The sequence below is a fragment of the Watersipora subatra genome, chromosome 7, assembly GCF_963576615.1.
Source record: "Watersipora subatra chromosome 7, tzWatSuba1.1, whole genome shotgun sequence".
In the NCBI taxonomy this organism is placed as follows: domain Eukaryota; kingdom Metazoa; phylum Bryozoa; class Gymnolaemata; order Cheilostomatida; family Watersiporidae; genus Watersipora; species Watersipora subatra.
The window spans coordinates 16,532,938-16,551,061 of record NC_088714.1 but is presented as its reverse complement, the minus strand read 5'-3'; the positions used below and the strand labels follow the sequence as shown (position 1 = coordinate 16,551,061).

Sequence of the window (18,124 nt, the reverse complement as noted above, 5' to 3'; positions counted from 1 at the left end):
CATGAAAGTTTATTACGAGGGGTGGGGAGGGGGCTCCTCAACTTACCACATTGATCCGTTCATAAGAGGCTATGGAACTTGAATATCAGCGCAGGTTGTAACATCCTGAATAAGCTGCTCTGTACTTTTGTTAATATGTAGTTTCATATCCACGGTGATAGCCTTTTTCTATTCTTTAATGCATTACCAATAAAAGAATCCGTCTTGTGCTTTTGAGCCATATTAAAAGTTAAAAAAGATTAAATAAAATCTCAAACGAGTAACAGAGTGAGAACCAAAATGGTATATTACTGAAACTGAGTGACATACTAATGCTGTCACTGTTACCATAAGTGGCCATGCGATTGGCTGGAACTGAATTGCAGCGTTATTTGCGGCTTTTCAGTCAGCTTGATCATTCTGTTGATTTTTAAAGTTGAATATAGTTGTTAGTTCATAGTTGTTGTGTGACTGTTAAGAGCTGTCAATTATGTTGATAAGACAACGGGCCTACATTTGTATTAATTTATGTTGGCGTTCAACCACTTGAGTGCAAAGTCTTTCCACTGCCTCTAAACTAAATTGATTTTGAACGTGAAAAAACAATGGAATCTTACTATAACAGATTAGGCAGGTTTTTTGCATACGCATAGATTGTTTAACCTTCAGCTGAGTAAGGGCAATTACTACAGCTAGTCATTATTGAGCTCGCAGTGACCTTGAACTTTGTAACCATGCAGATGTGACTGCAACGGCCATGCTGAGACGTGTGACACTTCCCGTAGACCGTATCAGTGCCAGTGTGATTCAGAAAGTTATACACAAGGCAGTCAATGTTCAAGTTGTCTCCCCCTTTATAACGACAAGCCCTTCCGGGTCGGAGACCAAATAAATGCCTATCCCTGCAAGCCCTGCAATTGCTTTGACCATGCTGACTCCTGCGTATATAACAGCAGTCTTGACCTTTACCCGGAGGACTACCAAAGGTTAGCTGTCATCATTGGATTTATAGCAAGCAGCCAATGATAGGTGATTTGTGATTGTTTTACTCACCATAGCATTAATAATCGAGTTCCTCAAAACCTCCGTAAGAGGGCTACGTACTACCATAGCATGTAAAACTTAGAGCCACAGTAAAACTTCAAGTTGCCTGCTCTTGTGCACTGAGTTTTTATGCCATTCAATAGGACGCATGCTATTGCTGTACTAGCATTGTAAGCTATAGTGACTGCTGCCGTTTTACTCGGCGTAAAGAACTATTTTGAAATGTTTTGATCACGCACACATTACAGGGGCGGAGGAGGCCAGTGTGTCAACTGTAGGGACAACACGAAAGGCATTCACTGCGAGGCTTGTATTGAACTGCACTATAGGGACCCCAATCTGGAGTTCACCTCTCCTGGAATATGTTTGGCATGTGACTGTGACAGAGCAGGAACTGTAGATGGGACTGACCAGTGTGATCTGGTATGTTCTCAACATAGATATATATATATATACCTATATATATCTATGGTATATACAGTCAAACATGGATAACTCGTCCACGGATAGCTCGAACACATGGTTAATTCGAACATTCCCTTTGGTCCGTTCCCACGTAATGATAAATTGCTATAGATAACTCGAACTCAACACTGTTAATTCAAACTGTTTTTTTGCCCAACGGTACCGAAACGGTTGTAATCGCTTTAGAAAATCACTTTATTCAAAGCCATAGAGGTAAACTTCATCTTTTCGTAATTCATAAGCGTCGTTATTACCACTATCGGCAAAATATTTTTGTCAACGACTTTTCTAAAAGTTTGGTGAAAATTGATTTATACTGCGATACGATGAATAGCACGGGCTAGCCGGGTCACGCGCGCAAGGATTTTCGCCACGCACATACAAAACAAAAATCGCATGTTGTTTTGTATGTGCGTGGCGAAAATCCTTGAGTGCGTGACCCGGCTAGCCCGTGATGAATAGTTTTCCGACGTTGATTCCGTGTTGAATCAACGTCGGAATGTTGAATGTTTAAAACGTCTTAAAATTGGTGTAATTAAACGTATACGTTGTCTGAGCTACAAAAAACTATTCATCGTTTGACCTAAACACAGAATACGTGTGTACATTCAATAAGTATCTATTAAAAAAGCGTGAGTGATATAGAATGTACCGTGAAACCTCGTAAAACTTCTAATTGAACTGCCTCGGTGTGTTGCTCTTAACGAATCCCAGGTAAAGTAAGGTAATCTGCATAAACTTCAAGAAAAAACGGCAAAATTGATCGTGGGTAAAACCCCAAAAGAAAAAAATGTCTTTTCTTTTGAGCATTTCAACAACGATCAAGTTTTGCCAATGTCAATCTGAAAAACGTCCTGGCAATAACATCACCTCAAACAACAAACCAATCTCAAGTGATAGAAAAATCTCTATACTTTTTCATGAAAACGTTTTAAACTTTACATTAGAAGCATTTAATTTGAAACAAGCCATTTGTGCTTTTGATTTATATTATAGTTTGTATATGTACATGTATCTACTAATAAATAAGTAAATATATGGACTTGTGACAGTGCTCTGATAACTTGAACGCTCTGATAATTCGAACACTTTTGCTCGGTCCCTTGAAGTTCGAGTTATCCATGTTTGACTGTATATCTATGGTTCTCAAACTTCGAACTTTCCCCAACTTAATTGTTTTTATACATGTAGTAAGATTTGCTACATAAAATATCTTAGATATTTGCGTTTTAAAATTCTCAAATCATTTCTTCATTCTGCTAGACCATCCATTACATTCCTACTTCCGGAAAAAACTACTAAATTTTATTCCAATCACGAAACACCTTGTCAATTTACTTTCGCAGAACAGCTTTATGAATAAAGAGCTTTTTCTGTCAATACGCCTAATTTACTTTACGTTACTATTTTTGTTTCATGGTCTAATTTGCTCTAAACAGCACTGACTATTGTAAATAGAGTTAATATCAATCAATCTCTGCTGTGCTAGACTAAATCCCACTTTCTAAACAGATGGCGAGCTCAAAACTTCATAGACACAATGGACCGCGAGATGTTCCAACAATTTTAATAAGTTTTTATTTTTTTATGTGATTGTTTTTAAAGCCAATATTTTACCAATCACAGTCAGTTACTGACCGTGTTACCGTCTACTGTAGACGATGTGTCACTCCTGGCCTGTGTTTTCAGAGCGCTCAAAGCTTTCCCTTAATTATGTGATGTATTTTTGCTCGAATGTTCTATCGTAAAAGCGGTTGATGAGATGCACAATGACTGGATATTTAGAGAAAAACCTTATTTTTATGCAGATAAATAAGTGATATTGTGAGCGACGGGTGTTTATATTCTGCCTGCAATATACACTTTCTTTATGCGCTGTAGCTAGTATGGTGCCTGGGAGATTGTTAGCTATAAAACACCCAATTCTTCCTCTACCTTGTTGAAGACTGAATAAATAGCAAATTGACCAATAGCAGGCATGCTCCCTTTTGTATATTGTTCTTGTTATTATTATATAATGTATATTATATATATTATTTTATAATGAATTATATATGATATCATTTATATTATTATTCTTCTTTCATTCAACTTGCTATTATTCGAGAATGTTTTGCTATTAATCAATATTAAATCAATCCAATTTGCTATTATTCGAGGATGTGTCTTTCTGGCTAGAGCCAGAAACACACATTCTCTAATAATAGCAAATTGGATTGATAGCAATTGGATAATAGAAAATTATTGCTATTTGAATAGCATTATTCAAATAGCTTCTTTGAATGCTCCTGAGCATGGCAGGGGAATTCAAAGAAGCTGCAAAGCAGCGTCTTTTACTACCTGTTCACTGTTGTGCTGCTTATCAATCTGAAAGCGAGTAACATTGTGTAACACATCACTGTAGAATGGAGGTCAGTGTCCATGCAAAGAGAATGTGGAAGGAAGGCGATGCGACAGGTGTAAGCCGGGTACATACAGCCTCTTGTCAGCTAATCCTCTTGGCTGTAGCCCATGCATGTGCCACATAGACGGAGTAAAGGATGGTGATATGAACTGTGACAGCGATGGAGTCTGCAGCTGTAAGGACAATGTCAGAGGTACTGAGGATGACTTGGTTATGTTACATCTATGGCTTATGTTACATCTATGGCTAATGCTCTAGCTAATTGTTGTTGAAAAGCTAGCATTGTAGATTCCTTTATTTATACGTTGTTTTTATGTTTGTTTCATGGTATATTCCAGGGAAAATTTTCATTATTTGGCAAGCGGTTCATGCTTTACACAAGTGTGTATGAACTAAAAAATTGGAACAAAATTAGCCGCAGCTTCCGCTTAAAGATAGCATTCTGAGCTTTTGCAAAAATTTAATTTATTTAATTTAATAAATAATCATTTATTGAGTTTGTAGTGTTTATAATATTTATAGAGCATTTATTTTAGTTCATCAGTCAAAATACAAATGTCCTCAACTAAAGCAATTTGGCTAAATAAGTAAAATTTTGTAAAAAATTGATAGTGAACCAACTATTTAACATAGTAAAATATGCTCAGTTGGCCAACCCTTTGCTCTCCCTTACTGTCATTTATCCTGATTCTTTTAATACACTTTTGTAAGAGTGACTACTATTAGTTGCTGGCTTTGTAATGTAATAATATTTTCTTCATAGTGCTAAGTCTATGTCTAACATGTTGCAGGGGACAAGTGTAGCCTGTGTGACTATGGGTTTTACAATCTGACGAGCAGCAATCCTCAGGGCTGCACTGCTTGTAGTTGCGATAGTAGCGGTTCGAGTAGTCTCTTCTGCAACCCGACCAGCGGCGAGTGTCAATGCAAGACTAATGTACAAGGGTCAAGGTTAGTACGGCCCTCGAACAACCCTTCTTTTAGTTGCTAAGGTCTGCCAGTTACTAGACTGTTTATTTCTAAAGTTTTATACTTGGTTGTTCCGTTAGATTAGAAGAGCAGTTATGAATTTTGGTGTTGCATGTTTTAGGGCCAAAAACACCTATAAGGTTTAATAAAAATTACTCTCATGTGAAGATCAGGTAAAATTATATTTCAAATTTAACAGTTTCAGTGACAATTATATTTTTCACAAAATTAAGGTATGACGCAAACATTTTTTGCTGATCAAATGTTATGAACAATTATTTTTTTTTGCTCTTTGGTGTTCCCGTATGTATTGAAGTTGTCAGTCCACCGTTCATAGTAGTGATAATTCCTCAACATATCTCCAATTTGCACATATTAAAGCTTACTGTGTGCATTGCCTCGTAGATGTCAAGAGTGTGTTGATGGATTTTGGGACATTGAGAGAAGTTGCATACCGTGTGCTGCCCACTGCAATGAGAATGGCATAGTCACTGGTTCCAGTTGTGACAAAGCCACAGGGCAATGTGTGTGCAAGCCCAACGTACATGGTAAGGTGTGATTTGTATTGTTGTAGGATTGCTATAATCAACTGTGTTCACACAGCTGCATGGTATACGAAACTCTGACAGTTAGTGTATGCCTTGCTGGCAGCACTAACTTGTTATCACTAGTATTGTGACAGTATCCTGCGCATTGTTATGAATGTGTGATGCCAGACTAGTGGTGATCAATTATTAAATAAAGTTTGAGTTTGTTCATGTTGATCAGTGACTGCGATTAATCAGCTAATCTCCAGTTGCCAACCGAAAAGGAAATTTCATGTAAAAAAGTTGCCAAAACAAAACAAAGGCTGTTTCATGCTCAAGATGCAAATATCGCAGCAGTGGTTAGTCTGGAACTAACGGTAATGCTGTGAACTGAATCGAGTTTTTGCGTAGAGATGATTGTAACATCAAGGCATTGCTACATGCTCTAGTCTAATTCATAGTGAGGAATCCTTGCAATTCTGGAGTTGTATTCTCATGCTCATTTCAGATAAATTGTGAAGTTAGTATGCGCAGCGGAGGAAGACGATCAGATTACTTTTTCATCGAGTTATGATGGACAGTTTAAAGGCTAGAGCTTTTCTGTGGTGTGGTTACTGAAGACTTGTTCACTTTCATGCTCAGCACTCTAGTATTCTGGGATATAAAAATCTCTAACCTTTTTGGTTGAAAACATCGGAAAGTGTTTCTTGAGTGTTTTTCGATTCCATACACGTAAATTTTTTGTGATGAAGGTAAATGGCAGTTGTTTGATTTCCAATCCTGCAACTCTCTCAATTTCAGTCAAACTATGGTGGTTTTGCCTTGATTAGTGTAGATGATGGTGCTTTGTCGGTAGGCCCATTGACAGCGATTGAACTCACGCATGACGGTTCATAAATAACAACCGTTGCTCAAGATCTTAAAATTTAATTTTTGTAGTTGAACGTTTGATTTCTAGCAAATGTTCTCATTTTTTGCTAAAGTATTTTGTTTTATTTGTTTGTATGTCATCGATAAATCATATATCACTGAAAGATTTTAGGAAACATGTAGGGCTAAACAAATGCTTATCGCGTACCCCATCTTATAATACTGTAGATAAGATCCTTTTTGTGTTCGCAAAGGAAATACAACAGCGCTTTTACTGAATAAGTTTTCTTGTTGTTTTACTTCAGTTACGTCTATTTCCTATAATTTCCTATAATTTGATCGTTTCAGCAAGTATTCAGAAATGCAGTGTCACTTCAGCTATGTTTCACCTGTCCACAATAAAGTATTTATAATGTCAATCACATTACTGGAAGCAGCGTGCTGAAGACAATTCCAAATTTATGGAAATATGCAAGACTAAAGAAATGCTTATCATGTCGCTCCCCATTCCTCAATATGTATATTTATTTATTATTTTGTCCCACCTCTCGCTCTGGAGGTGCGTGTAGAGAATTCAAAGGTGACCTTAGTTTTATAGTTTTTTCTTTGTTTATGCTATTGTTTGTTTGAGAAAGCATCATGCATGTATTCATATTTTGAGCAAGGTTATATTGACTCTCAATATCTGGTTGTTAGTTTAAATGGCTAGATAGTGTTGGTCGTAGAACTGGCACCTCTCAATTATGAGAACAGTGAACACCCTCATACAGCGTATTGTAAAAAACCCGGACCCAAAGAGGCATGTATTTTCTCTATCTGTGTTGGATTTCTACAGGTCTCGGCTGTAATGAGTGCAAGCCTTCCTACCATAGCTTTGGTTCCTCACAATCTCTTGGCTGCATTGCCTGTAACTGCAACCCTTCCGGCAGTGTCAATTCTTCATCATTATGTGACCAGTCTAGCGGACAATGCGACTGCAAGGAGAATGTTGTGGGAGCCACCTGCAGTGAGTGCCGAGGTAGGTTCTGTACCATTCCTAGTTGTCAGTCAGCAGTTTCTATTAGTTGAGACTATTTATTAGCTGGCATGTCAGCGGAGAGTTGGCTTATATGAGGTTAGCGATTTAAAGCCGTGGAAGGCATTTAGTCACCACTTTTCCGCTACAAGTATGCTTTTCTTAGTCTTTTTGCTGTTTATTTAAGAAAAATTTAATCAACCTGTATACAGTGAAACCTTGGGATAACAACATTAATCCGCTCCCAGATTGGGATCGTAATCGTAAGGTGAAGTCGTCATACGGTGGGTCATCTTAACGCCCATGCTTGCTGATGCTTCTATTTTGGTGAGATATCTGTGGAAAGAAGCCTGTTTCTGGTCACTGCTCAAAATATTTATGATATGATCCGCACACCTCTCATTAATAGTGGCCATGAGATTTGTGGGATTTTTTAATATGCATTTTTGTACAATGAATCTAGCGAGGCTTTTGAACTAACCGATAGGTTAGTTCAAAAGTTCCTTATTACTGCTGATGACATTTGCTTGATATCACTTTTCCTCGAATTTTTTTATTTATTTTCGGATTCGTTTCCATAAAAAACATATTTTTGCTTCTCCGTTTGCCATCGCAAGCAACATTGGAACCTATGGCTAACGAATTGAAGTTTGATATAAGCACTTGAAGTACAACACAAATATGATATTGTAAACACTCCCATGAGATAAAAAGATGCGACCTACCGCTAATTCTTAGCTTGCTGTAAACAATAGATAGGGTCTCATATAGCCCCAGGTCTTGTGGGAGGATTTCAGCTAATAATGTATTTGCATTTTGATAATTCTTGACCACACCGTAAGAGTGGAAAATACCATAACCATGGCCAAAAAAACATCGCATTCCACATCGTCACCTTAAAAACCCATAAGGTAGTTAAGTAAGGCTACTGTATCCCAGGGTTCTATTGCATTTGAAATGTTACCACAGACAAGCTTTGTTTGTTCGGACTACTACTACAGATTGGACCATGTCCAGACAAAAAAAATCCCAGACATTAAAAGTTGACATTAAAAACTGCCTTAGCTAAGTGAACTGTTCTCACTAATAGATTCCCATTTTGAATAAGGCTGATAGGTTCTAATAGGCACTGTAGTTGGTTATTAACATAATAGTAAGGCCTGTTGGTTCTTGACAAATGGTTGACAGTTGCATTGTCTGCATGGTTCTTGCTTGTTTAAGAATCACAAGACACGCCGTTTTAATATGTTGCAAGAGCACACAACTGCATGTATTACTGTATTCATGCAGTTTCAGGAAATATATTTCCTATTTATTTGGGATTCTCAAATAACTAAACTATGGACAAGATATAGAAGTTTACTTAAAACATCATCTTTTTGATGATTGGGTGTTTGGCCTTATTGGGTGTTTGCGTGTTTGTTTATAGTTCCTGCACAACAGCCTGCACCCACCTACAGGCCTATATCATCTACAGTGCTAGAGATAAGCTGGCTGTGAAATAATGTTGTATTAACAACGCATTGAACCTAGTGTAAAAATAAGTCTTTGTTTCACAGTGTTTCGCTAGATTTTACTTTTGTCAGCTCCTGGTTCCTTCTGTTAGCTGGCCTATAGTGTCACAGTCAGTCATTATAACGTCACTAGTGCAATGGCCACTCTTAGCGGCTAAAGATCTGTGTTGTAAGGACACTTTTAATACACGAACTCATCTATCAATGAGAGTTCATGTATTGCGAGATGTTTTACCCAACTTCATTGCCAGTTCATATCCAATTTTTTACTGTCAGGAGATTTAATATACGGGTAGGTATTCATTTGTCCACTACAGACTAAACTATTCTCTATGATTTTCATTCAGTGACATAATGTATACACCTATATCTTCTCATATCTCTCTGTGCAAAGGAATTGCGGGTTATATTATATTTTTGCATTACTAATAAATATCAGTGAGGTTGCTGAAGAGGTTTGGAACTGGGAACCTGACATGACTTGATCTTTATCCATATTATTACAGCAGCTCTTATCATCCTGATCAGGTGAGCGCAAGGCTTGCTATTGCTTCCGGTTATGGAGTATTCTCTTAGCATGCCCTTGATTCTGCAGCTATGGCAGTTCTCTTCTCTCACTGTTCATCTAGTGTTTTCATAGATAACTTCCATAAAATTAAACTACTTGCATGGGTTTGAAAATGTTCTTTTGCACGGCTTTGCCTGTCATCAGAATAACATTTCGATAACTTTGCATGTTAAGCTTCTTGAACTTGTAAAGACGCAAAATTTTAAGGTTCAGTTCTACAATGAAAAGGCTTATATCTGTCAGTAAGTTTCTTGGCAATGGCAGCAATGCTGCCAGTACCAATTGATAACAAATCTACTTCTCATAGATTTTCTAGCTGATTCACATCTGTAGTTACCATACTTATCAGTATTACCGGTGACTGTCGGCTGAATTTGACTTTCTATGTGCTCTACAGCCTATACTTACGGACTGACAGCTGACAATGCTCTCGGCTGCACTCAGTGTGATTGTGACCCTTCGGGAACGGTGGGTGGTGAGGCTCTCCCTGTCGACCAACTACCTTGCGATCAGAACAACGGATCTTGTGCCTGTCTCACTTACAGAGCCGGGAGAAGGTGTGACACATGCGAGCCAATGTTCTACCTCAATCCATTTGGTAAGCTGTTTCCACTACTATATATTGATCATGCTGTTTCGGTGTAAATGTGATAAGATAACTTCAAAACTGCTGCACGCTTTGGCTTTACTTCTAGGACTAGCCTTTAAGTATGAGGTTAGCATTTTTGATCTTATCAATTTTTTTACCAACTTCAAGCTCATCAACTTCATAACTTGAAATTCTAAGCGTTATTTTCTGCACATTCATCCTCACATCTCCTGTACTATGTACAAATTTTGTACCTTCCAAATGGAATTTTGTACCTTCCAAACGGAATTTTGTCAAAGTAGGTTTCCGTCTCCTGTTTTAGACGTTTCTCATCTGACAGTCTGAGCTTGAGGTGCTCTCGATTTGGTTATTTCTGTTTTTAAATAAAATGTTGTTTGCGGAATGTGATGATAAATTCTTTATTAATAAAATAATGACAAACAGATTTTATCCTCAGTTAGAGACAGATAAAGGCAATATATCTGACTTGATTACAGAATATAAATTTAATATGCGCACAAGAGTTTTTGCTATAATTGTTTTAGGCTGTGGTTGTTGCCACCTGTTGAGGAATTAATGATGGGGTTTTGTGTGGTATAACACAAGGAATCAAACTTCTTTGAGTTTTTTTGTTGCCACATGGCTAAGCGCAGTTAGTCATTCTAATTAATCCTTGGAAGGCAGTAACATGTCTTGACTTGCCGCAGACTGGGACTTGGTTTATTCCTACAGGTGCTGGTTGTCTTCTGTGTAACTGTCACCCAGAAGCAGCAGTCAATGGGATATGTGATATTAACACTGGCCAGTGTAGTTGTAAGGATGATGTCTCTGGGGTGAAAGGTCAACGGTGTGATGAGTGCATAGCAGGCTACTTCGCCTTTGATGGTGTATCAGGGAGGTGAGTCGTCAGCCCTCTGTTAGCGTCATATAATCTGGTTTAAACATTGGCTATTGTAAATTTACAGAGAAATCTGAAACATAATATCTCAAACTTGCATCCAACTTCATGAGTAAAATGTTGTTTTTAATCTACTCCACTAGTCAAGTTTTATGAAATTAAAAGAAGTGGGCAAAAATCGTAGAGCTATATTGCTAACAAGAAACGATAAGGGGGCGAGAAGAAGCAAGTCTCAACAAATATCTGGAACACTTGAAGATAGTGTGTTAGACTGACCTCATTGATGGAAAGCTTTTGTTATCATTTTTATAAAGAAATTCTGTCAATCATGACAAGTTGTTGCAATTATTAGGACTTCACAGTTACAGTTACCATCGCTCCCTCAACATCGTAAAATTTGAAAGCAAGTTAGGCTAAAATTAGCCCAGGTAAACAAGGCCTTAAGTAATTTTCGTATGTTCGGTGTGCCAGATTTTTGCAATGAAAAAATTGCCTTATGGTTTCAGATTTTTCTCATTGTTAAGGAGTTAACTCACTTAACAATTAAGTGTTGTCAGTCAGAGGTAGTTTGTGGATGTTAACTGCAGTCAAACATTGACATATGATCACCTCTACATATGCTTTCTCGACATATGACGTACGCTGCGAGCAAATGTTTGTGTTGGGATATGAAGTAATCTCCAACATATGGTCATCTGATTTTTTTGAAATATCACATTTTTGCAAGTAAAAGCAAAAAATGCTGGTAAAAATTACAAAATATGTTTTAAAACTAAAAAAAATACAGGTAATTTAAAGTATATGTTTGTTAAAGTTAACTCGATGTCGTTACATCATCACTGAAACTAAGCATTGACTCTGTCGTTTGTTTCTCTCCAAAGTGTCAATAACTTTTTTATACCAATTATTATTTTTGTATATGTAGTTTGTTGCATATAATTGAAGTTTTGGCGTTTGGTTTTTACATGGTTGTTTTATGATTGTTTCAATGTTATATGTAATTCCATATATATTTATTGTTGTTTTTAAACTTTAGAACAACTCAAACAAAATGCAATATATTCTTGTTAAAAAGATTTGCTTCATGATGACACTTGCCATACAAAACAAATATCACGTGGATTACTTTCATATGATAAAATTTTGACTGTACTAGATTGGGTGATTTCTGGCCTGAAATGACCCCCTGTTTTCACTACGCGTCCCAATACAGGCTCGCATTAGTTTGAGTTTTATCTCCATAAGCTTTTTCCAGAGTTTTCTAAAGTGCATTTAATACTTATTTTATATAGATGAATATGTGACGAATTAAATTAATCATTTATTGTTCTTTTTTTTTGTACTGTGCTTTTGAAAATGAGGTTACTTTTGGATAATTGTCTGTAGGCTGTTTGAATTGTAGTTTGCATTTATTTACACATCTAGTGTATAATAATACTAATAATAACCAATTACATGTAGTTATGCATTACAATCTCCTTCCACCCTCTAGCAAACTTGGCAATTATTCGCTCTTTTTGTAGTTGCTCCCCCTGTGAGTGTTCCTTAGCCGGCTCTACCAACAACACGTGTGATGACATAACTGGACAATGCACCTGTAAAGAGTTTGTGCAAGGTCGTGCCTGCGATGAGTGCGTAGAAGGAGCTGTCGCCCTTTCTGCAGATAATCCTTATGGCTGCAACAAATGTGGGTATATACAGGCCACTAACATTAAGAAAGTGGGCTGTTCTCACTGTTTTGAATGCTAGGATACTGCTGAGTAAGGCTAGCGAGGTTATGAAGGGGTACCCATTTTTACTAGTGGTGGTAGTAGAGGCCTTGTGATGAGAACTTATGTGAACTCAGCCTTAGCTCAGTGAATTGTTCTCACTAATAAATTCCCACTTAGAATAAGGGTGATAGGTTCTAATAGGCAATGTACATGTAGTAGCTGCTAACGTAATGGTGAGACCTGTTAGTTCTTGACACATGGCTGACAGTTGCAATGTCAGCATAATTCATGCTTGTTCAAGGCTCACTAGACACGCCAACTTGATACGCTGCAAGAGCACACAACTGCATGTATTACTGTATTCATAATGTTTCAGAAAACATATTTCATATTTATTCGAGATTCTCAAATAACTAAACAGTGGACAAGATGTAGAAGTTTACTTTAAACATTATGTTTTCCACGACTTCCTTACTTAGCGCGCATGTTTGTTTATAGTTCCTGCACAACAGCCTGCACCCACCTACAGGCCTATATCATCTACAGTGCTAGAGATAAGCTGGCTGCCTCCAGATTATCCCAATGGTGTAATTGATAAGTATGTGCTCATCAGAGATGGTCTGGCTATAGCTAATCTTACCCATTCAGGTATGGTATTACAGTTGTATGTAAGACAGGACAAGCCATTGATGAGGCATTGACCTCTCATTCTTATTCTCATGTCTTAGCATTCAATTCAGATTATCTTGTGGACATATCAGTGCTCAGAAGAACCAGTTAGTAGGTAGGAGTATATGTTCTGTAAACTATTCAGTAGTTAGGAGTAAAAGTTCTGTACACTTGTCAGTAGAAGTACAAGTTCTGTGCCTTTGTCAGCAATAGCACAAGTTCTGTACACTATTCAATTGATAGGAGTACAAGTTCTGTACACTTGTCAACAGAGTACAAGCTCTGTAACTTGTCAGCGGAGTTCAAGCTCTGTACACATGTCAGCTGTTAGTCGCATATTCTGTATATTATAGAGTTTAGCTACAATGACACAGACCTTACACCCTACACTCTCTACAAATACAAGGTTCAATCCCACAATCCATTCGGATACGCGGAAAGTGATGAAGTCTCATTTCGAACACTTGCTGGTGCACCATCTGGTGACTTAGTGCTCAATGTCTCTAATTTGTTGCCCTATTCTGCTGACTTCTCCTGGACACCTGTGAGCAATACTACTGGAGCTATTGGTATGTACACATCATAGTAGTAATTTAAATTAATTTTCATAGTGCACATCATAACTGTTTAACTCACAAACTTACATGTTAGTGATACTTTCTTCGCCTTAGTCAAGACTTGTCAACCCTTGCCTGAGTTCATCATGTCTCTTGGCGTAAACATTAACATGGGAGTTGTTTCCTGTATATCTTACCTGACTTTACACTGTATGCTGTAGCTGACTCAGCACTGTTTACCATAGCTGACTCTACTTGTATATCATAGCTGACTCTACTTGTATATCATAGCTGGCTCTACTTGTATATCATAGCTGACTCTACATTGTATATCATAGCTGACTCTACACTGTATATCATAGCTGACTCTACACTGTATATCATAGCTGACTCTACACTGTATACCATAGCTGACTCTACACTGTATACCATAGCTGACTCTACACTGTATACCATAGCTGACTCTACACTGTATATCATAGCTGACTCTACTTGTATATCATAGCTGACTCTACACTGTATATCATAGCTGACTCTACACTGTATATCATAGCTGACTCTACACTGTATATCATAGCTGACTCTACACTGTATACCATAGCTGACTCTACACTGTATACCATAGCTGACTCTACACTGTATACCATAGCTGACTCTACACTGTATATCATAGCTGACTCTACTTGTATATCATAGCTGACTCTACACTGTATATCATAGCTGACTCTACTTGTATATCATAGCTGACTCTACACTGTATACCATAGCTGACTCTACACTGTATATCATAGCTGACTCTATACTGTATACCATAGCTGACTCTATACTGTATACCATAGCTGACTCTTCACTGTATACCATAGCTGACTCTACACTGTGTATCATAGTTGACTACTTGTCTATCATAGCTGTCTTTACACTGAAGATGTCTATTTAGACCAGTAATGCTTTTCAGTTAGTGGACATGCGTTAGTGGACATAGTATTGACAAACTTATTTGCTAATAGCTATCTAATATTAATTCATATTCAGAATGGATCTTCCGTATATCGTCGCATATAAGCCCCCTAGAAAAACATCCCATAAAATGTGAATTTATAAACAATTTGCATATAAGTCTACCCTACAAATCATAACGCGCCGTACATACCTATCACAGCAAAAGGTTGCAGACAAGAATTAAGTTGTTTCGTTCCATTTGCCGTGTAGTGCGGTTTGGCACAGCATCAGCGTATGACCAAGAGCCGTGTGGTGCAGCTTCATACAAAATATTTTTGATTAGTGAGTAGTTGATTATCCTTTGATGTCTGCACTTAAATGAAAAGGAACAATCATTTGTTCTGCCTTGAGCCAATAGGAAACATGTTTACAGCCTACGCCGAGCTTAGTTTCGCTTTGCTAAAACTTCATTTTTTATTGCAATTTCAGACACATTACAGGTACAGAGTTTTTACTAATTGTAGCTCAATGGACTTTTGATGATTATCTGTCGAGCAGTAGTACTAGTGACAGTGATTATTTCAGTTTTAGCAATAATAATAATGATGCTGTAAAACCATAGTACTAGTGAGTAGTGATAACTTGTCTGACTTGGAGCACCCTCAACTTGTTACCCATGGTAGTCATGAAGAAGCTGAAAAGGTACAAGTAATAGACTACAAGCTGCATGCTTAGCATGGTTGGAATTAAGTTATCATAATGTCATTTTTTTTAGTGCGATCTGAGTTATACGCGTATCAACTGACTCTTTAGTTTGTTAACTTTTTTTGTTTTAAACCTGGCAAGCCTTTAAAACCTTGTTTTAATACAGTAATGAGGTGGTTTGGTATTGTAACAGTTAGTAAACACCCTCATTTATGATCATTTAGCTAACATGCAGCACCTTAACTCGTTACAGTCTACTTCCTTACTTCTAGAGATCAAATGTCTTCTTAAACTTGCATTTTTGTGATGGTTGGTAGCTTTTTATTGTAGAGAAGTACATATTGACATATACAACAGACGTGGACCCAGAGACGACTGTTGTGCTGTACGAAGGAAAGGAGGTGGCATCATCTAGTGATCAACTATCTCCTTACACTAACTATTCATTTGTCGTCACCGCTTGTACTGCCGGTGGTTGTCTCACCAGCCAACCTGTCTGGCTTATTACTCCTCTAGCTTCACCCTCAGGTCAGGATGACCCTGTGGTGACCCCAGTTAGCTCTGACAGCTTCTACATTGAGTGGCAGCCACCAGCACACCCAAATGGTATGACTTCCTTTGTCCAATGATGCAGTTTTATGTGGACAGTTAGCCGTCATGTCGTAGCAAAATAAATCTATTCTTTGTTTACTCCAACATGAATATAGCATTCTATGTTTAGAAAGAATGAGAATTATCTGCAGCAATCGGGTATCTCTGGATATCTTTTTATTATTTTTTCCATAAGACATGGTTATAATGTAAAATATCTACATGTATGTATCTAACCAGGTATAATTATCTACTATGAGCTTTGGATGAAAGGAGAGCTGCAAGCTGATGGGACGGTAGACCCCCCTCTCCGACTCATCTTTAATCCTTCAGGTCAGGCTCATCTACCAGTTAACCAATCTTACTGCTTTCTCCTTCGTCAAGCAATCCAGTTTAGCTCTGGGTGTCAAATACCAATAGTTTTAAGATAGAAGTGGGTAAATGTAAACTTTCTGTAATTTCTCATGAGCGTGTGTAACAGCATTTTGGTATGGTTATTCTCTGGGAAATCTCGGCCTATTCACTAAATCACAGTCTATTCACCAATATTTTCTTTTTAAATCCTAGCAACAGTTCTGTAAGCAGGCTGTGAATGACCTTCAATAAATTCTAGTTTAACACATTTACACAATTAAGAGTAGTCCTCCCCTTTATTTTTGTGGGGAAAGGAGCATACAACTCTCTGTGTCATGAAATGTTATGTCATACCCTAGGACGCTTTTATTTCACTAGTATCTAGTTTCGTGAGTAGCACGCAGAGTAAAATTTTGCTGCAACTTACTTTCGCAGCTCTGATGAGTGCGAAAATATAGTGATGTAAAATAAATGCAATAGAACAAACAGATTAGATTCCTCAGATCCAGTTTGTTTGTAAGAAAAAATCTTCAATTTGGGACTAGTTTGTATTTGTAAACCACAGGTAGAAATGTGTGGGTGAGATCGATAATTCAATTTGATTTTTTTGCTGCTATTTGTTTTTTGGACTATCAATGATGTCTAGGTCCCTCCCGCCGTGACTCTCACATGTCTTTCATACTTAAGTCCCAAGAAGAAGAAAATAGATAACAACCAACTTCACAACCAAAACTGTATAACAGGGTTGGACCCGGTGAGGGTTGTTATTGTTTTTGGTTGGTAATAAAATTCATCACTACAATAATTATTATTCAATTTTATGACTTCACCTACCAGACTTTCATCCTCATCGGTTACAAATTTGGTGCCTAAACTGATATCATCATCTTCTTCAATTGTCTTGGCTTTTCCAAAAAAAACTCGTTATCTTAATTTGCTTTGCCATGCTGCTCATTCGGCGAATTAGCCATGATGAGTTTACCAGAAATTTCCCAATGAGCCCAACCACACTCGAAAATTACCTGCATTTCTAATATGATGATTTTATTGTGGATATCAATGAACAAAGCTATTTAATTGTGGATATCAATGAACAGAGCTATTTAATTTCGCGTTTTCGCGCGTTCGTTACGATAGTTTAGTTTCGCTCATGAAATATTCGCGAGAGGATGACTCCGCGAAAATTAGATGGCGCAAATACATAAGTTTTCTAGGGTAGTCTGATACACATCAAAAAATGTCTGTCTGAATGAGTACTCTTACCAATCAATAATATGAACTCAATCATCTGGAAATTATTAGGTGAGCTGCCCTTTGCTCGTAGTAAGCTGCCTTTAAAAATCTACATTGTATTCAATCTTGAAAATCATGGGTTTTTCTTAGGTAAATATTTATTCAAGAATTGTCTTATCTTGTGTCTCAAACTATGGACATGTACGTATATGTAGCTGTAATCATAAATAACCTTTCCTCAGGTCAGTACAATCCTCGCTCAATTGGAATTGAAGAGAATGCCCTTCCACCTCCCGCTACCAACTACACCGTCACCTCACTTCAACCATTTACGTACTATGAGTTCCAGGTCCTCTCACAGAATGACATCAGTAAGACAGCTAGTAACTGGGTCAAGGCTAGAACTCTCGAAGCAGGTTCGATCACGGGCACTCATCTTTATCTTTTCTGTTCTCGTGTGTGCTATCTGTTGAAAACTATACGAGCCTCAAGATAATCCTGTTTCCTATCTGATATAAATCC

The 18,124-nt window shown here is 37.5% G+C and overlaps 1 protein-coding gene across 1 annotated transcript in view; it reads left to right on the top strand.

Moving 5' to 3' along the window:
* The window catches only part of LOC137400473 (usherin-like), a 108,377-nt gene that overhangs the window by 9,001 nt on the left and 81,252 nt on the right, over positions 1-18,124 (top strand). Inside the window, 14 exon segments of the mRNA XM_068086797.1 lie at positions 720-965; positions 1,272-1,446; positions 3,893-4,085; positions 4,684-4,843; positions 5,267-5,409; positions 7,094-7,276; positions 9,753-9,953; positions 10,677-10,842; positions 12,366-12,529; positions 13,053-13,202; positions 13,577-13,792; positions 15,755-16,030; positions 16,256-16,348; positions 17,845-18,018. Of these exon segments, the coding sequence (XP_067942898.1) occupies positions 720-965; positions 1,272-1,446; positions 3,893-4,085; positions 4,684-4,843; positions 5,267-5,409; positions 7,094-7,276; positions 9,753-9,953; positions 10,677-10,842; positions 12,366-12,529; positions 13,053-13,202; positions 13,577-13,792; positions 15,755-16,030; positions 16,256-16,348; positions 17,845-18,018 (2,540 nt within the window).